The sequence below is a fragment of the Equus quagga genome, chromosome 5, assembly GCF_021613505.1.
Source record: "Equus quagga isolate Etosha38 chromosome 5, UCLA_HA_Equagga_1.0, whole genome shotgun sequence".
NCBI lineage: Eukaryota > Metazoa > Chordata > Mammalia > Perissodactyla > Equidae > Equus > Equus quagga.
In genome coordinates, this window is record NC_060271.1 from 30770037 (window position 1) to 30790550 (window position 20514).

Here is a 20514-nt window from a genome sequence, read left to right on the forward strand (position 1 = left end):
TCAACAAAAGGTAGATGATATTATTTGATTCATTTTTCCCTTCCCCAGCCCAAGATCTTGGAATCATCTGGTTTTTCTGAGTCGCTTGGCTCGACCTTTAAGCCCAGCTGGCCCTGGTGGAGACTGTTTGCTCAGAGTTTAGTGGAGCCCAGAGCTGCTGTGGGTTTTGTTCAGGGCTGTTTCACCCGCTCTCTGGTGGTTTGGGGGGTTGGGGAAGGTCTCCTTGCCGCCCCAGCCAGTGCCCCCCCAGCCAACCACAGGCTGGAGGAATGAGGCCCCCTGGGAAAGAAAAAAGAGTGTCTCTGGGGCCTGGCCTTTTTGGGTTTCATTCCCATTAAAACAGAAACAGGTTTGCAAAGCCAACAAAAAACTGGGCTGTCAGACAGCAGCCATCAGATTAAGGAGGATTTATGGCGTGAGTGACTCCCAGGGTGGAGCCAGGGTTCCACTGGGGGAGATAACATCACAGAGGCACACCCCCAACAGCCGAGCCCGCAGGCCCCCCGAGATGGGGTGGGACAGGTGGGCCACCAGAGAGCCAAGGTTCCAGTATGTTCCTTCCCAGAGGCTTCCTGTGGGAAATCAGAACTGTGTGGTGAAGACTGAGGGGACAGGAGTGCAAGAGGGGGCTCTGGTCAGGGCAGGCGGGGCCCCACGGCCTCTTACCGCATTCCTCAGCCCCTTCAGGTCCGGAGTCTTCAACATGAGGGCATCGAACACCTCCTCAGTCTCCCTGCGCACGTACAGCAGAACTGAGAAACAGAGGCGGCGTTAGTGGGCCGAGGGGGATAAATGAACCCGGGAATAGCTCAGGGGACCGGGCAATCTTAAAAATATTGTCTTCAGTGTAAGATTGATTTCTGCAGAAAGGGCAAATCCTGGCTGAGGGTCTGCACCCAGCTGGGAAACACTCTACTTGCTCAGACTGGGCGGATCTTGGCGGGTTTGAGTCCCCCTGGCTGTGTGACCTCGAAGAAGTCATTTTAACATCACTGAGCCTCGCTTTATCAATATGGAAAATGGAGGCGGCTCCACTCCCGACTTCAGAGTTGTGAGAACTAATGACATGACGTTGGGAAACACCAAGTGTGGTGCAAGGCTCAAGTTAAGACTGCTGGAAGCTTTTGATCTTAGCTGTTGGTTGGTTTCTTCCTGATGGCCAGCTATAGCCCCCAGCAGTTTGGGCATGTCCCCCAGGCATTCACAGATTTGAGTGCCAAAGCCAGAAAGCCAGGTATGGAAACCCCACCCCACTCCCACCCCCATGAGAGAAAGCAGCTAGGGGGGGAACTTGCCCAACTTAATGAGCTTGTAGCCTTTACCAGCTGCCCCAGGATGCCCTGTCCAGCAAGGCCAGGCAAGACAGAAGCCCTCTCGCTCCATGGCTGTCTCCCCAGCACCCTGGGCACCCTCCTTACCCACACCCCACTTTGAGTCTTGGCCCAACCCAAGCTCCGAGGAGGAGGGCAGCCCTCATGCTCTCCCCGCTGGGTGGGTGCTGCCCTGGCTGCTGGGGCTGGATTGGTGTTCGAGGTGTTGGGGAAGGCCTCCTGGGGGCTGGGGGCTGGCGGTGGGCTCAGAGAACAGAAGAGGCGGGAGAGAGTACCTCTCTGCAGATCGTCTTCCTTGGCCTGTTTGGAGGGCAGAGGCTCAAACTCCTCGGTGAAGGGCGAGCAGGTGCGCTTCAGGGGCAGCCTACGGGGCAGGAGGGAGGGCTCGTGAGGAAGCCAGGGGCACCTCAGGGTCAAAGGGGCCCCAGCGGGGGAGAAGACCCCATAAGGGCTGGCATCAAGCAGTGGGACAGCGGTTAAAGGAACAGATTCTGGAGTTAGACTACCTGGGTTCAAATCCCAGCCCTGCCACTCCCTGCGTGACTCAAGGTGAGTCCCTTAGTCTCTCTGTGTCCCCATCTATAAAATGGGGTGGCAATAAAGTAATAATAACAATACTTCCTAAAGGTCTGAGGCTGAAGAAGATAATGCATACTACTCTTAGAACAGTGTGTGATGCACAATAGAGCCTCAATAAATGTGGACTATTATTTCATCATCAATGTTATTCTCTTTTTTTTGGTGAGGAAGATTTGTCCTAAGCTAACATCTGTTGCAAATCTTCCTCTACTTTGTATGTGGGATGACTCCACAGCATGGCTGATGAGTGGCATAGGTCTGTGCCCAAGATCCAAACCTACAAACCCAGCCACTGAAATGGAGCATGTGGAACTTGAACCACTCGGCCACGGGGCTGGCCCCAACATTATTCTTTTCTGAAAGAATCAGGTAGGATGTGAGTCAGTGGGAGAAGGAAGGGCTGTGTGATTTGGAGTAGGCATTTTAGTTCCAGCCCACCTCTGCTCCTTAATAGCCGTGTAAACTTGGGCAAGTCACTTCACTTCTCTGAGCCTCAGTTTCCTCATCCATAAAGTGAAGCAATAACCCCTGCTTGCCTGACTCACTGGGGCTGTTGCGAGGTGCTAAGTGACATAATTTGGTGTGAAGCAGCTTATGAAAAGGACCTCTTGTTTACAGGGAAGAGACTGATATCAACTACAAATGATTCATAAAGTGCTTTCCCATTTACAAAGATTCCATTTACACGCCGCCCTCATATCTGCCTCATGCCCAGGAGGCCATTCTCCTCATCAGACAGGCTTCTAGGCTGAGGCCAAGAGAGGTGAAGGGACTGTGGCTGAGAGAGGGAAAGGTGTCAAGGCCCTACCTGGGCTGAAGGGCCAAGGGTGCCCCCCCAGAGTCTGGCGGGTGTGCTGGGGGAGGAGGGGGTTGACCCCTCAGTTCTCCAGCACAGCCTCCCCTCCTCACTCCCCGAACCTGCACCACCATCTCAGAGGCTTTTTCTTTCCCTTTTTACAAGCAGGTGTCTCGCCAGAGATTCGCCAACTTTTCACATAAAACAAACCCATAAAAACGCAGGCAGTTTCAGGGAGAAAGGAGTGTGACTCTAGCTTGGGGGTTGGGGCAGCGCCTCCCGGCTGCTTCCTGTGGGCCCAGCCTCCGGCTTGGGGGGCCACAGAGGCAGGGCAGCGGGGGCAGCACGGGCAGTGAAAGGGGGACAGCGGGGAGGCGAGGCCCGCGGCTGCTTCTCTCCGTACCTGTTGGAGCTGCCAGGTCCTGCCGAGGGCACTGCCTGCAAGAAGACAAAGGATATTTTCCATCACAGGCAGGAAGGAGGGGCTGGAGCCTTTCTGGAAGGGACAGTCTTTGGGGGAGGAAGGAGAAGAACGGAGTTTCAATGCCTTTCCAGCCCATGCTGCTCAGATAACTCCCCTAAAGTGAGCTGAGATCTTGAGTCGAAAGGAAACATCCAGCCCAAGCCGGCTGAGTCAGGGATGTGCTAAAGGAATGCTGGCAGAATCACTGAGTCCCACGGGGCCCCAGCACGCCCAGCGCGGGGACTGCAGACTGTCTGCGGCTGGCAACCAGGTGGTCAGAGCCGAGGCAGCAGGGGGCGAGGGGAAGAGGCGGTGCTCTTTGAACCCTCCTGTGTGCCTGGCACCGCGCTGTCTGGTGCCGTCATCGCCAGGCCCACGAGCTGAGGCCCGGAGAGGGCAGAGAGGCTCCTAGGGTAACATCCCAGGCAGGAGGCAGAGTCAGGATGCAGACTCTGGCTCTCTGCTCTTTCTGCTTCCCGGGTGTCCCCTCGCTCAGGCTCACAGGTGCAAGGACTGGTCCCCACACTTCCCTCCACAGAATAGCCATCAACCTGGCCACAGGGCCTTAATCCCGAGTGGTCATCTCCCTCCTTGGGGCCTCTGGTTGGGGAAAAAGAGCAGGTTAATGCAGCTGCCGGTGCTATGGAGGCCACAGCACTGCTTCCGGGGCAGTGAAGGGAGGATGGTGGACATGCAGAGGACTTGACACGTGTGCCAAGGGTGACATCAGTACTGGCTGCTCTTTTAGCTCCATCACTTATCTTGTTCCAAGTCTTATAAACCAAGGGCGACCTCTGCAGACATTCCCACCTAAACAGTAGTGAGCTATGACCTCTACTATGGAAGTAAACTAGTAGACAGGCTCTGGGATCTGGATTCTGCCAATGACTTGCGTGACCTTGTCTGAAAAGTGGGAATTTTCATTGCGTCTCTACCCCAAAGGATGGCCGTGAGGGGGAAATGAGGCTCTGTAGCAAAGGGCTCGGCCTGGCACTCCTGGCACGTCCAAGGTGCTTGGTAAATGGCTCCCCGCTTGAGAGGTGGGGTACCTGGTGGTCACAGGCACTGTTTCTGAAGCCAGGCTGCCTGGCTCCAAATCCTAGCTCTGCCACTTCCTGTGTGATTGTGGGAGGTGTCTGCACCTCAACCCCACGGATGCAGGGAGGATCACATTATCAACCGCATGGGGAGGCAGTGAGGGTCAGAGGAGGTGGCACCTAAAGCTTGGGGAGTGGCCCCTGGCACCCAGCGGGGGCTCACAGCGCAGTGGCAATGCGGTGATGGCCCACCCAGCGGTGGGCAGCTGCAGTCTAATTTGAGGCTCAGAGGTCAAACCTCCTCCGAGTGAGCTCCAAGCACGAACCTTCTGATGGTTATGAAGGCCGTTTCCTTATTAACATTCTTCTCTCCAGTAGAAAAGGCCACTGAAGTTATGTGACGCTACATACATTTTTTAATCCCCTGGGATTCAATAAAGGTATTTTCATTTTGATGTAGAATATCAGAACCCATAACCTCTAAATTGGCCTGTAGTAGCTGGGTGGCAGGTTGCTCGCAGCCAGGCTGTGCTAAGGCATGTCCCTCCCAGGGGCCAAGACCCTCACCCCTCCAGGGCGCTGCAGGCTGGAGAAGTGCACATTGGGGATGAACAGCACCGGTGGGGTCTCCAGGTCAGCCTCAGGCCGCAGGTAGGTGGTCTCATTGCCCCTGAAGCCGGACAGCAGGCAGCCCTTGATGCCTGATGGGAAAAGGAAGGCATTGTGCCCTGAGGTCCCTCCATTCATGCCCCCAACCTCTGACCTCTAGTCTTCTTCTCCCCTTCACCCCAACCCAGCCCAGCCTCGTCCCTGACCAATCCCCACTGACCATTGTTGCTGGAGTCTGGGCACTTGACCTTCCTCCGGAACTGCTTCCGCTCATCGTCCCGCATCTTCCTTTCTGCTCCCTGCAGAGGAAAAGGGGAAGGGGGTCACCAAGGGTCTTGGGAGGGGCTGGCTGCTTTGCATCTTAAATATGGGCCAGGCTTCTGGTGCTGCTTTCTTCCCAGACTGAGACCAGGAAACGGGAAGGTACCAGTGCCCAGCCCAGCCTGGCCCAGCCTAGTCCACCCTGACTGAGGTCAGTATAGGCCATGAGAGAAACAGACAGAAAGACAGTTCTTCGGAGAAAAAGAGAGACATGGAGAGAGATTTATAGAGATCTAAAAGGAGAAAGAGATGAGAGACAGAAATACAGAGAAAGAAGAAAATATGCATCAAGACCAAGACAGACAAATGACAAGCACACGGAGACAGACATTCGGTGAGCAAGCAGCAGAGCGAAACACCCCCAGGATGGCTGGGAGGATGCACAGGCAGGGGCTGGCCCTTCTCCCCCCGGGGCCCAGCAGAGGGGCTGTCCACCCCAGCCACCTTGTCACAAAAGATCTTGATCTGGCAGACAGCGCGGTGCACCAGGCGCTCAGGGCTGGAGCCACAGTCATAGGTGTCGATCTGCAGGTTCAGGGGGACACCCTTCACCCCCTTCTGTGAGGAGAAGTCTGTGCTGAGGCAGTTGACGCCAATGAACACCTGGGGACAGACGGGAAAGCTGGATAAACAGCCTGCCCAGGTTGCCAGCCCTGCTGTTCCATAACCACCCCGTTTCGTGAGCTTACTGCATGCCTGGTGAGCACCCTCAACCTCACAACGCCCCCGGAAGCAAACATTAGCACTTCTCTTTTACAGATGGGGAAACTGATGCTCAGAGAGGTGTGGCAACTGTCCCAAGGCAACACAGGGAGTGTCGGTGGAAGCTGGGGTTTGAGCCCAGGCTCTTTGCCACTGGGCTATGCAGCTCCCCCTAGACAGTCAAGGGCAGCCCAGAGGATCGAGGCCCTGGGGTGGAGATCAGGGGTCCTTTAGGGGTTTAAAATCCAGAGCCTCCCTTTTCTGCAACTGAGAGTGAGGAGGTAGAGAAGAGCTGAATCCCTCCTCGGCCCTGCTTCGGAAGACCACTTCCTGCTGGCCCCGGGCCACAGAGGGTGAAACCCTACGCCTCTGCACCACCAACCCCAGCCCCAACCATCGCTGGGCCAGTCACCCCCATTTCCAGCCAAGGAAATGGAGATTCTGAGCAGGGACGAGACTTGCTAACATTTCCCCAGGGAGTCAGGCAGTGGGGCATAGCAGAACGAGGCTGGAAGTGGGCCGCCAGACCTGGGGTGGGAAGATGGCAGCCTGGGGTCAGTCTCAGCTGGGCACTTCCTGGCAAGCTCACCTGGTGACTGTCTACCTGCCAACTCCTCCACGGGGTGTGAGGGCCAGACCCCACTCCAGGCTGGCCACTGTTCTTTGGGACATTTCCCTTGGAAGTGACCCTGACCTGAACAGGTGGGGGTGGGGCCTGAGCAGACCCCCATCCTTCCCCGGCTGTGGGGGTCAGGCCCTGGGGTGCATGCCAGACATACTTCCCCCTCAACCAACTCAGCCATAGTGCAGCCCCCGCCTCCACTCCCCTCCTCCCCACCCCCCAGCTCACACTTGAGAAAGACAGGAGCCTGGGGGCTTAAGAAGCTGTGGGAAAATCCCCACCGAAACCCACCTCTCCCTCTCCCTTCCCATGAAACTCCTTCCCCGCCTGCCTGCACTGGAGGCCCCAGCTCCTCCGCCGGCCCCCCTCCTCACCCCTGAGTCTGTTTGAATAATAATAATCCCCAGCCTTTGTGCCTCCCTTTGTGTCTGCAGAGCCCCTTCACCTCCAGTTTCTCCAGGCAGGAGACAGGGATTAACTCCCCAGCCCATCCAGGCCAGAAATGCCCTTGCCTTGAGTGGGATCCAACCCCCGTCTCATGGGGTAAACCCAGTCCAGGGAGGGGAAGGGACAGGCCCAAGGCCACGCAGCTCCCTGACTCTCAGACTAGTGCCCTTTGCACCATTCCAGCTCTCCAAACGGAAAACCAAGACACAGAGAGGCCCAGAAGCACACCGGCAGGTTCCAACCAGGCCTTAAGCACTCAACGGCTGCTGGTAGGAAAAAAATCACCAGAGGCTCCATTTCTGGGGCCTCTCTGCTAGGTCTGGCACTGTGCCCGGCTCTTAGACACACACGATCTCGTGGCATCTTCACCACAATCCTAGGAGGCAGATTACTGTCCCCTTCCTGTGGGCTTGGGAAGTGAAGTAACTGGGATTCCGGCCCTCATCCAGCAGGCTCCAAAGCATTTCTCCTGCAGCACTGTGCACTGGCTGCAAGTCAGGAAGGCTGGTGGCATCAGCAGCTTGCTGAGCAACCTTGCACAGAGCTCAGTTTTCCCATCTGGTAAATGGGTAGATTCGATTAACAACAGCCACCACTTACGGGCCAGGTGGTGCTCCACCTTTTATCTCTCTCACCCCATCCTCATGTGGACCTATCGGTCAGTACTATGATTACACCCCGCTTTTACAGCCAAGGCGCTGGTCCAAGGTCACAGAGCTGGGATGTGCGCCCGGCCTTCCTGGCTTCAGAGCCTGTCCTTCTCCACCACTCTCCATCCTGCCTCCTCTACTGGTGCCCTGGTTGGAGCAGCTGCTGCTTTCCTAGGTGCAGGCGAGCCCTTTCCCCAGGACAGGGGCTTCTGGGCAGCCCAGTCCCCGCCAGCACTGACCTTGGCCTCCTCGTTGACATTCCACACGAAGGACAGTGCGTTATAGGCCACCTCCTCGATGTGCTGCACGGTGTTGAAGTTTTCTTTGCAGTCGGCTGAAAGCACAGGAGATCAGAAGCACAGTCAGGAGGGAAGGGATCTGGGGACACCGTGAGAGGAGGCACTGGGGAGCTGGGCCTCATTCTGGGGAGGCCTTGCATCCTCTCCCCTGAGGACCATGCTTCAGTCCTGGGAGGAAGCTGTTGTGTCCTGGGTTACGGATGGGAAACTGAGGGCCAGCCTGGGGAGCAGATTTGCCCAAACCGCAGAGGGGACTACTAACTCTGCCAACAAGGCCAGGGCCCTGGTCATTTTGGGGTGGAGGTTCTATTCTCACTGGGATTGTGATTTAGGAGATCTCCCAGCTAAAGCAGCAGCAGCAGTAGTAACAGTGGTAGTAACTAGCAGTAACACTAGCAGTACCAGTACCACTAACGTTGAACTACTAATATTGAATAAATGGTAGTACCACTCCACTTACTGAACATTTACAACACGGCAAGCCCTCAGTTAATCCTCACAACGATGCTATTAATATTCAGCTTACACATGACGAAGATGAAGCTCAGAGAAGTTTGGTCACATGCCCAGGGTCACACAGCTAATAAAAAGCAGAGCAAGGACTGGAGCTCAGCTTTGTCTGGCTCCTGACCCAGGCTCCCAACCACTTTGCTCTCTAGCTTCTCAGGGAAGTCACTGCATTGTCCCCATTTGTATCACGCTGTCTAGTATATGTGGTTCCACAGCGGGAACAGCACACTGGGCAGGCAAGCAGCCAGCCTCATTCCATTTGACAGTTGAAAACAACGGGGCCCAGGAAGGGGAGGTGACACAGGTCAGACAGCCAGGAAGAGAATGAAGGAGCCAGAACCTGGAGACCTGAGGATGGCTGTGCCTCCCACCCATCTCAGGGCCCAGGACAGCGACGAGGTGGCACACACAGAGGGCCATCCCTTGCCCCTACCTGCTGACAGAGTCGAGGGCCCAGCTCCTGGAGCAGGACCGCCCTGCACGGGGCTTCAGTGCTGCCTGCACTATTATCTCAATCGGCCAAACCCCCTCATGCGGACAGGCAGGCGAGCATCCCAGGGGTCTATTTAGCCAACACTGCTGGCGTCCCAGGGCCCTGTTTATCCCAAAGCAGCACAGAAAAGAGGCCGCTGCTACCAGCCAACAGATGCAAATCCCTGCAAACCCACAGTGCACGACCTGGAGACAGGGGCCAGGTGGGCAGCTGGGGTCAGAACTAAGTCCTGCAGGGGTCAGAGAGAGCTGGGACAAGGGGGCACAGCAAGGGAAGCCTGATGGTGGCGGGGGGGTGCTCACGCATCTGCATGTGTGTGCACATGTGTGTATGTACATGTGTGTGTGTGACAGAGAGACAGAGCACAAGAGAGAGAGACAGGGACGGGGGCTCGGGCAGGCACTCACCCACGTCGATGACGCGCTGCTTGGCGGTGGGCTGCCGGGAATGCCAGTGCTTCCAGAACCGCAGCTGCTCTACCGGGACCTTCTCATTGTCGAAGACGACCATCACCACACTCTGCGGGCACAGCAGTCACTGTGACCCCCAGCCTCGGGAGAGGCCCAGGCAGTCGTGGCCCCTTCCCAAAGCCTGGGTCCAGTGGCCCTGCCCTTTTGCCTCAGTTTCCCCCGCTACATGGCAATGGGCAGCTATCCAATAGCACTCTCTCCCTGGGGTCCCCGGCAGGCAGGGCCGTTCCAACCCCCCACCCCTCCCCCAGCTGCTCCAGGGCCAGCGTACCTTGACTTTGTTGGAGGACAAGGCAAGGCCTTGGCTGCCCGCGGGGGTGCGCAGGGTGACGGGGTAGAACTGGCCCTTGTTCAGGTAGGCCATGGGCGATTCACCCGACTTGATGTGGATGGCTTTGGGGGAGCCCAGCGTGTATTCAAAGTCACTGCGGAGGCCGGGGGAGGACAGTGAGGCTGGGCTCCTGGGCAGGAGCGCCCCAGTGGGCGGCAGGGCAGGAAGCCTGAGGCTCTGCTATGGACTTGCTGCGGGACCCCAGTAAGTCACTCTACTTCCCTGGCCTCAGTTCCCACATTTTCAGAGTTTCTAGTTAATGGCTTTGTTGAGCCACAGTCCCGTGAAATAATGAATAATGGCAACCAGAGAGACCCCTGAGGGGTGACAAAGCCACAGGGGAGCCTAAGGGCAACAGAACCTCAGCTTCCTAAGAGCGTGCTGAGCTCTGAGCTTCCTGAGATCCAGGAGAGGGATGTGGAAACCCTCCTCGCGCCTTGCATATGCCCTCACTCCCCTGTCATCCGCTGATGATGCCTGCTCTGGGGACAGTGTGAGGCTCTCACCGCAGCCTGCTGCCCACTGCCCAGGTGGCCAAGGGTCCAGAGGGGCTGAGTTACCTCTTAGGGCTGGGATAGTCCTCTGGACACGGGGGTTCCGGGGATGTTTTCAGGATATCTGGGAAGAGCAGTGACTGCAGAGAAACACAATCCAGAGAGAATAAACGGCCACATTCAGGCTGCCGGGGCCTCAGCCCATGGTTGCTACATACAGCTGTGCATGTTGTACGGGGCACAACCTGGACAACAGTCAAGGCAGCCCTGCCTCAGCTCTAGGACTCTTTCTCCCATGGATTCCAAAGCTCTGACCTCCTCACTGTCTTTTCTCCTTCTGCACATGCGTGAAGGGTACAGGGGTGGACCCTCACCTCTTGCGGGTCATCTTTGAAGGTGCTGTCAGGCTGCCAGCGCTGTGTGGGTGGCACCCCATGAATGCTCTCAAACAAGGAGTTGAGGGAGCCGTTATCATACACATCACTGGTGGGCAGCAGGTAGCTGTCCACAGAGCCAGCTTCCAGCTTGCTGGGGCCTGGGGGGAGGAGGGCTGCCTTGCCCAGGGTGGGCACGGCTCCCTCCAAGCTCATCAGGTTATTCTTCTTGAGCACGTCTGGGTACTCGGGGATTCCGGACACGTTCTCTGTCAGGAATTTCACGAGATGCGTGGGGCTCTCAAGGGGGGCGAGGTCCATCTCACATTCCATGCCATGGTGGTACCTGTGGGGAGAGGAGGGTGAGTGAGTGCCCCTTGGCTTCGGAGGGGCGAGGGGTCCTTGGCTGGGCTGGAGGGTGACCGTCGTACTGACACACTGACCTTCTTTAATCCAATGTGACCTTAGGTCCTCCCAACATGCAAAAAGCGAGACACTGGAGGGGGCCACTTTGTCACAGGGAGGAGCAGGGAGGGGAGGGTCAACAGTGGAATCAAGTACAGGCTTAGGGTTGAGGGAAAAGAATGTCTGCTTCACCCTTTCTACTACTTAGTAACGTAAAAACCTGAAAGGTATGTATTTCTTACCCAGCCGCATGGAGTCATTCACGGGTGTGGGGGGTAGTGAGGATGTGTGAGTACAGTCAATACATGTTGAGAAAAAGGGCCGGAAGGATATACCCCAAACAGTTAAGGGGGGCAGGGAAATAGGATTACAGGAAACTTTTACTTTTTACTTTATACCTTTCTATGGAATTTGAATATTTAATAACAAACAGGGATTAATTTTGTAATCAGAAAAGCAAACAACATTTTAAAAAATTAGTTTTGAGGGGCTGGCCCCGTGGCAGAGTGGTTAAGTTCGCGCACTCTGCTGCAGGCGGCCCAGTGTTTCATTGGTTCGAATCCTGGGCACAAACATGGCACTGCTCATCAAACCACGCTGAGGCAGCGTCCCACATGCCACAACTAGAAGGACCCACAACGAAGAATATACAACTATGTACTGGGGGGCTTTGGGGAGAAAAAGGAAAAAAATAAAATCTTTAAAAAAAAAAAATTAGTTTTGAGGAAAGTCCCTTGCACCAAAACCCACTGTGCCCAGCAAGGCGGGGGGCCCTGAGCCAGCGGCCAGCCATAGTGCCTGCTGCAGCGGTTCGGATTTTTCCGGAAGGCAGAGAGGTGCGCAGGAGGCTTCCCAGCACAGGCCCTACATGGGGGGAAGGAAAAAGCGGAGAAAGAGGTGCAGGGTCCTTCCACGCCCATCTGGCCATGAGCATGGCCTGGCTGCTTTCTACATGGAAGGAACATCAGTGCCCCAAGGCTCTAATGCCAGGCAGAGGCCCAGAGAGCCAGGGTTGGAAAGAAGTCCTGGAACCCAGGTGTCCTCTCCCTCAGCCCAGGGCTCCCTGCCCTGAGGCCGCAGGGAGGAGGGTTTTGGAGCTGGGACAGAAAAGCTGCCTTCAGGGCTTTTCTTCACTAGGGCTATGGCTTTGAAGTCTGTTTTCAGTAAACCCCAGCCCACAGGGCCTGCAGTCATGGGGGTGGGGGTGGGAGGTCTGCGTGTATGTCTGTGCATGTGTGTGCGCGCGCGCATGCGTGCACGTGTGTTCAAGCAGGGTCTCGTTATGACTTTGTGGGCCTGGGCCTGAGGTCTCTTTTGCCATCACAGGCCCCTTCCTTCACAAAAAATATTTAAAAATACTTTTTATAATTACATTGGTATAAAGACAAATGTAATCCAGGTTGGATTATATTAATTGTTTTCTTCTGCTTTTAAAATAAATGAAAATACTTTTGTGGGCCCCTAAGAGTACTGTGGGCCGTAGGCCCTGTGCCTCCTGCGCCGCAGGTGGAGGGGGAGGGGCAGGTGGGGGAGGGGCAGGGGGGCAGGGATGGTGGCGTTGGCGAGCCTCACCTCTTTCCCTGGTCGTTCCGGCCCCCAGTGCTGGAGGACAGTATCCGCTTCTCCTTGGGGCCCTGAGAAGAGAGGAAGGAAGGATTTATGCATGGCTCTTGGGCAAGATCTGGCTGTTGGGAGCCTCAACCCCCTCCTGCAGACTTGGCCAGGTAGGGGAGCTATCTTGGTCACTGGGAAAAAATCTGCCAGTCCTTCCAGTTGGCAGGAGCTCTGGCCATCATTTACTCTGAGCCCCAGGTTAGAGAGTGGGAAGGGGTGACCCAGGATTAGCATTAGGAATCGTGGAATTTGGAGTCAGGCAGGACTGGCTTAAGACCTGGCTTTACCATTTAAAAGTGCTGTGTGACTCTGGATAAATGACTGCACCTTTCTGAGACTCAGGTTCTTCATATGTCGAGTGGAGAATTATAACACCTCCTTCAAGGGAATTATGGAGATTTACAAATAACAATAATGCTTGCTGGTTTTTAATAGAGTGCTTCCTATGCACTAGGCCCTACGCTAAGTGTCTTCTAGGTGTTCTCTCATTTAATCCCTACCACCACTGTGATAGCTACTAACACTATCCCCACTAAATGGATGAGGAACCTGAGGCCTGGAGAGGCACTGTTGTCTTAGTGGTTAGGAGCATGGACGCCAAATCCAGATTTCTTGGGTTCAGTTCCTAGATCTGCCACATACTAGCTGTGCAACCTTGGGCAAGTGCCTTAACCTCTCTGTACCTCATTGTCCCCCTCTGTATAACAGGGAAGATAATAGTAATACTAACCCCAGGGACTGTTGTGAGCACTCAGACCAGCACCCAGCACATGGAGAGCACTAGATGAGTGTTACTTTCATGATTATGATGATAATATTGTTGCATCTTGGAGCATCCAGGTCATTTCTCCCGAAGGCTAATAAAGCCAGGAGCAGGTCTCTGACCCAACCTTTTGACTCCACACCTGGGCTCTTAATCACACCCCACGGGAGAGCACAAGGGAAGGCACCTGGCACGGTGCTCGGCATTCAGTAAGGAACAGTAAGTGGTCACCTTTAGGACTATATTGCCCAAAGCCGGATTGCCAGTTTGTGGCAGGACAGGTCTCAAGCCCCCAGCTTGGTGCTCTTTCCCCACCAGGAGACATGTCCTTACTCACGGGGCTGCTCTGAATCCAGAGTGTTCTGGGACGGGGAGGGGAGGCAGGTGTGTCTCATCAAGACACTGTATTTCACTAAAACCGCTACGGGTGTCATCTTCAGAGCCTGTCCCCACCATCCGGGCCCCGGGAATGGCCTCTTGCCCAGGGGAGATGGCGCTGGACTTTATTTTATGGCCCAACCTCAAGCTGTAAATTTGAGGCCGGAATTTAAACCCAGACCCAGGATTCTGGCTCCCACCACGTCCCCAGACTGAGGCAGTCAATTCAAATTTCTTTTCCATTGGCGTGGGCCAAACGCTGTCAGGACAGACAGCTCTCAGTCTGCTGGGGGGCGGGAAGGTAAGGTGACCACACCACTCCAGGAGAAGAACCAAAGCCCGAGAGAGTCTGGGCCCTTCTTGTGTCTGGGACCACTTCTCACCCTTCGCTTCTGAATTTACACAGACAGGCTGCCTTCCTCCTCGGGGTAAAGAAGACAAAATACTCCTTGGAGCAGTAATTTGAGGGCTTACTTAGAAGCTGGCTTTAAGGCTTCAAGTTCAGAGCCAGTTATTTCAGCCACTGGCTGTGTATGCCCCCCATTCTCAAATCTGGCACGGTCTCTTGGAGCAATCACCCTGGCTGGGAGAGCAGGAAAGTCTGCTGTCCGGAGACGGTTCCCACAGAGCAGTAGGGATACTGGAATACTGGGCTGAAAAGGAATCTGCGGCTCCAGCCCCTCAGCGAGAATGCAGGCGGGCATCACCGGCAATGTCTGGTGCAGGCACTGGAGGGTGTGGTGATGTCACCTGTGTCATGTATCGCTGAGTGCTGACCGGTTCAAGCCCACTTGTCAGTTAGGGGAGGGCCTAATTCCTGTTCTCAGGAACTGACGGTCTCCTAGAGTCAAGGCCAAGGCCCTGGAAACAATTGGACAATAGTAAAAGACTGTCAGGGGGTGTGACAATGCCTAGAAGGACAGCAAGGGTAGGAAGGACAGAAAGACACCTAGGAGAGGGAGAGGTGATGGCCTCCAGGAGAAGGCAGCCTTGGGAAGGGCCCTGAAGGAAGACAATGGGTTCAAGAGCAGAAGGCGTGTTTTGGGTGATGAGGTTGGGTTGGGCAAGTGGGGACGACAGGGCAACTAGGATGACATAAGGGGCAGGGGCAGAAAGAAGAGGCAGGTTGAGGGTGTTGCTGTGACGAGTGTGCGTGGCTGAGGCATCACTCTGTTTAATCAGCACGTACTGAGCACTGCGTGGCAGGCAGTATGGAGTGCTGCGGACTCCGTAATGATCATGACATGGTTCCTGCCTTCCAGGAGCTCGGTCTCATGGGGGAGATGGAGAAACAAATGCACAAATAGCAAGTTTCTAAAGACAGAGTCAAGAATAATGATGGTGGCCGTGGAGGGTGCCCAGACGAGGCACAGAATGGGAGACCCAAGAAAGCCTTCCCATCTCAATGAATGAATGAGGTGATGTTGAAGCTGAGACTGCAAACTGAGAGTAGAGTTTAGCCAGGGGAAAGGGGAGGGTGCCAGGCAGAGGGAATAGCATGTGCAAAGGCCCGGAGGTGAGAAAGAACATTTGGAGGGGTTGCAGGTGGTCATGGTGGGCTGCTGAGCCATGAGGCCTGAAAGTGAAAACACACATTCAGCCAGAGGGGCCACACCAGAGGTGCGAACGTACCATGTAGTAATCATAGAGGAAGCTCAGGGCCGCCACGCTGTCATCGTCCCCATTGACTCTCATCATGGCCTTCGTGGCGGCCGTCAAGGGGTTTTCCAGGTAGGTCTTCCAGGCCTCATCCTCGCTAGTGTAGGGGAACTTCTGGAAGTTGACTGGGTCGTTCTTCAGCAGCCGCACAGTCCTGAAACTGAAAGGCAAATAAGGAAGGTCAGATTGAGGCTGTTCCAGAGGAAGGTCCATGACTGGTCAGCGTCAGGCCAATGCCCGGGAATTCAGAGGGTTACCAGCCTTGAAAACTTGAAACCGCTTCTTCTGCCACCATTTGGCAGCATGGCACAGTAGAATGTACCCAAACTCTGGAGCTAGAGGCTTTGGATCAATACCAAATGTTGCCATGTAGAAGCCGCAGACCTGGGCCTCAGTTCCCTCATCTACGACATCAGAACCATAACCCAACCTTGCAAGGCTTCAGAGAGGCTTCAGTACAACACTTCCATGGTAGATACTTATTTGAGGGGCACTAGTGTAACAAGGATGGGAAACAATGACGAGCTGCAAAGAATACAATTTCCAGATAAGCCAGAATGTGTTCTTCTGAAGAAGTTCGCCGCGAGACCATGAAAGACACAGAAAGCTGGAGATCATGTCAAGTTAGAGAGAGAGAGAGAGTGTGGCCAGGGACAGAGAGAACCCGGGCGAGGAAGCCCGTAGGCTAAACCCGGTCTTGGGAAACGGCATAAATAAATAATATTTATTGTGGAGTGCCCCAGCAGCTGCTCAGATGCCAGGAACTGGACTGGAATGCTGTAGGGCACATGGAAGCAGGCAGAACCTGGGCACTGAACTGAGAACTTGGACAAATACAAGGCATGCGGCCCAAGAGACAAGCCACACGGGCTCAAAGGAAAGAGATCAGGAAAGGCTCTTTGGAGCAGACAGATATTTTAGCTGGGGACATTCAGCACTAGGGGCTGGATCACTTAGAAATGTTGGGGGAGGGGCACATGGATGGGAGCATAATACAGAGCAATGATGATGATCAAATAATCTCTAATCTTTACTGAGCGGTGACCATGTTCTAGGCTCTGAGCTAAGCATTTTTCATGGATTATCTCATTTAATTCTCACAACAACCCTGTAAGGCAGGTACTGTTACTTTTCCTATTTTACAAATGAGGAAACTGAAGCTCAGAGGAGTTCAGGGAGTTGCCCAGAGGGGATTCAAGCTGGAGCAGGATGATGCTGTAATACAGAATAATGTTCTCAAACTTTAGCTGCATCAGGATGACTTGGAAGGCTTGTGAAAACACAGATTTCTGGACCCCACCCCTAGACTTTCTGATTCAGTAGGTCTGGGGTGGCTGAGAATTTGCATTTCTAACAGGTTCCCTGGTAATGCTGATGCTGGTCATCTGGGGACCACACTTGGAGAATCACTGGTGTAGAACACGCTCTTAATCGTGAGCAAAGCATAGAGGTAGGAAAGTTCTGGTTGTGTTCATTTTAGAGCAAAGAGTGTGAGAGGAACAGCGGGAGGTGAGAAGATGGGGATGGCCAGGCTGGAAGAGAGAGCCCCAGAGATGAAGTGGGCACTGATTGCTCTCCTGGTGCCCTGATGGCCCCCTTTCTAGGTGAGCCTCACAGACTCTCTTATGTTAGGGACACAGGAACGCCAGCTGCCATTTACCATCATATATATGAATGCTTTCCATGCATGAGCTCTGCTCCCTACAAGACACTACAAGGCAAGGATCATTTGGTTCATTTTACAAAAAGAAACCTGAGACTTGGGGAGGATAAGAAAATGCCCGAGATCACCCAGCAAGTCCACAACACGACCAGGATTTAAACCCAGGCTTGTCTAGTACCAAAGCCCCACACTTTCCACTAAGCCACACTGCTTTCCCACAATGCAAGAGGGCAATCCTTACCATAACAGAACACTAGTGGCGGAGTTGCAGGCACTGCGGCAGACGGGTGGGCGGGCGAGGACCTTCACAAATCATGCCGCAGGAACTGCCCTCCTGCTGCCCCGCAGCTCAGGCCTATTTTCTCAGACACAGAGTGGGAATGGCAGCCAGGCCGCACCCAGGCAGGCCATGGGCAGCAGCTCTCCCAGGGGCTTTATCCAGAGTGCAGGGTCTCCCATCCCACGGGGCCCCAGGGTATGGGGGGTTGGGCTCTAAGAGGGAGGGAGTGGGAGCTGTCACACAGGAAAGAGAAACGACAGAAACCTTCCTGCTCCAGGGGCGCAGAGAGGGAGGCACACCCCGAGTTTTTCTGCTGCTATAAATCAAGCGTCTCAAGATGGAGAGTTGAGAAGAGGCCCCTCCTGAGCGCCTCCTGGGCCCGGAGTTAGAGGCATTTACAGAGCTAGCCCAGGGTGGCTGCCCCACCCACTCCCAGCCCCGGGCTAAAGGGAACTCCCAAACCAAGGGAGCTTGGGGGAAACAGAAAGACCTGGCTCAGGTCGATTGGGACCCCCAGTGCTTAGCACTGTTTCTTACTTGTAAAATGAGTCTAATAAAAGCACCCACCACATAGGGTTATGAAGATTGAGTGCATGGCCACATGAAAAATGCTTCAAACTGTTCCTGGCACTTAATATGTGCTTAATACACACGAGCCATTATTGTGCTCAGCTTGGAGCTAGACATCCAGGGGTTGCCAAGTGGTACAAGACACGATCACCCTGCAAGTCAGTGGCACATCTGGGCCTAGAGCCCCAATTTGCTGACTCGGATAAAATGACCACGATCAGCATTGATGAGCTATTGGTTCTCTTACCCTATTTACAAATGAAACTTTAGAAGAAAACGATAAAGTCTCATCAGACACAAAGGAGCAGACAGTGCTTGCTGTTCATCTAGGAGGCTTTTCCGGCCTGCCAGGGTCTCTAGTCCATGCTGTTGGGAATCCCCAAATCCAATTCCTTGATACACAGGAGCTACCGTACCTGAAGCATTTACCACAGGCAGACACTGTGCCAGGTGTTTTTCTGCGTCATCTTGTCTATTCCTTACAATAGCCCTGAGAGGTAGGTATTGGGGAAACTGAGACTCAAACACATGATATTACCTGCTCAAGGTCACTCAGCTAGTAAGTGGCGGATGCTCAACTTGAACCTGGACCTGTTAGACTCCAAGATGCAGCTCTTAATCCCATATAGTTTCCTTTCTAGATGGCTTTCCTATTCTAGAAATTCCCCTCCTCTGAAACATATGGAACCATTCCTTCACTGCAAGACAGAAAGGGATTTCCTACCCACACAAGGCAGGAGGGACTGAGCTGGCAAGCGAGATGACTGGAAGAGTTTCTGGCTGAGAGTGGGAGCCCTCATGTCCCGGTCCCCCCTGCCTGCTCATGCTACCAATCAACTTTGTGTTCCAAGACTAAGCATTTGGCTTCTAGGAAGTCTCGACTATGGATAACGTTAGCATTGACATATGTGCCAAATCCTGAAATGGCAGAACTTTTGGCTCCCTGTTCTCTTAAAGACTGGAATGGAAGGTTGAGGGCCCAGTAGGTGAGAGACATGAAAAGCGTTGCAAGGAGGAACGAGCCCTACTCATGGACAGGGACAAGGAGGGGAGACCGGGCGACTCCATCCTCTGTAGTCACCTTCCCCAGGGCCTCCACATACTCTCTGTTGATGTCGGGTCCCAGGCAGAGCTCTTCAGCTCTCAGAAGGTGAAAGGGGAATACGGGAGGAGGGGACAGGGACGGGTCCAGGGACAGGACGTGGCCCTAGGCAGACTTCTTACAGATCTCCATTTGGTGTAAGAACACAGTGCAGAACCGGAGCACCATGGGAGGAAGCAGCACCAGGGGCACAGCCTGACAGACCCAACAACTGTGTGGCATTGGGTAAGGTGTTTAGCCCCTCTGAGCCTGTTTCCTCATCTGTTAAATGGGTCTATTGAGTGTCTTCTGTGTGCCAGTCAGGGACTCTTCTAGGCACTGGGGAATCAGCCAAAAAAAGACAGATAAGGCTCTGCTCCCATGGAACTTACAGTCTAATTGGGGAAGACAGACCATAAACAAGTAGGTAAATGAGTTAATTTTAGTTAGCGATAAGTGCTGTGAAGACAATTAGAGCTCAGGCATGTGATGGAGTCACCAGGGCTGGCTACTTTAGAGTGGGGCGAATCTCATGGGTTGTTAGGAGAATTAAGTGTATTAACCTAAGAAATGTGCTTAGCCTAGAGCCTGCCAGAGAATAATGGCTCAGTAAATAATAGCCATCATCGCCACCATCGCCATCATCACCATCATCAGCATCTCAGAACTTTCAAATGAGAGTAAAGGGGAGACTCTGCCTGAGGTTCTTAAATTAATACTCTCCCCAAGCCTCCTGTCTGTGAACCAGGTTCTATGTCAAAAACAAGTGAGACAGTGTAATAACCTCTTGCCTTGACTTTCACATTTATTATCTTGTGGAGCCTCCCAAGATACGTGAGGTGTTATTATCTCTATTTTATAGACCAGGAAATAGACAACAGAGACATTAGGTGACCCGTTCCAGGGGACTGGCCCAGAGAGCGACAAAGCCAGGCCTCCTGGGATCTAACTTCATGAGTAGTCACTTTTCCACCAACCACTAGTTTCCAAGAAGGCATGTAGAAGAGAGAAAAAAATAATCCAATAAATCTTAGTGGCATCCATTCATCTAACCATTCATCTCTCATTTTAACAAGTTTTTATCAAGTAACTACTATGTGCCAGGCCTTGTCCTAGGTGAATAGGACAAGGTCATCCCTGCTGTCACGGAGGTTGCATTTTAGTGACAGCAAGAGAAACGTGACCACAAAAAACAAACAGCTAATATCAGATAGGTAAGGAATGGGGAGGGACTGGATGCGGGTTGAGAAGAGGGGTGGAGGGGAAGAGGGAAATGGGTGGGGAGGACCATGGACCTTCCAGATGAGAGGAGAGGCAAGATCAAAGGCAGAAGCCTGGGACAGCTCCCAGAGCTTGGCCGCCTACTGTGTGCCAGGTGTGAACCAGATGCTTTGCATAAGCTGCCTTGTTTCCAGGAAGCCAGCCCCCTAAGGAGGAAACCTGAGTCTGAGATTTGATAATCCCTCCTATTTGCATAGCGTGTTATATTTTTCAACATGCTTCCCATACATTCGTCATCACCTCTGATCCTGCAATGCCTCTGTGAGGTAGGGAGGGAAGGTATGACTATCCC

At 53.9% G+C, this 20514-nt stretch overlaps 1 protein-coding gene across 1 annotated transcript in view; it reads right to left on the reverse strand.

The window, feature by feature from the left end:
* The window catches only part of GRHL3 (grainyhead like transcription factor 3), a 35596-nt gene that overhangs the window by 6330 nt on the left and 8752 nt on the right, over positions 1-20514 (reverse strand). The window contains exons 2-14 of the mRNA XM_046660497.1: positions 15321-15507; positions 12506-12567; positions 10529-10874; positions 10221-10294; positions 9601-9754; positions 9267-9378; positions 7797-7891; positions 5581-5739; positions 5036-5114; positions 4774-4907; positions 3110-3144; positions 1607-1695; positions 667-752 (exon numbers count right to left, since the gene is read on the reverse strand). Of these exons, the coding sequence (XP_046516453.1) occupies positions 667-752; positions 1607-1695; positions 3110-3144; positions 4774-4907; positions 5036-5114; positions 5581-5739; positions 7797-7891; positions 9267-9378; positions 9601-9754; positions 10221-10294; positions 10529-10874; positions 12506-12567; positions 15321-15507 (1612 nt within the window). The remainder of the gene's footprint in view (positions 1-666; positions 753-1606; positions 1696-3109; positions 3145-4773; positions 4908-5035; positions 5115-5580; positions 5740-7796; positions 7892-9266; positions 9379-9600; positions 9755-10220; positions 10295-10528; positions 10875-12505; positions 12568-15320; positions 15508-20514) is intronic.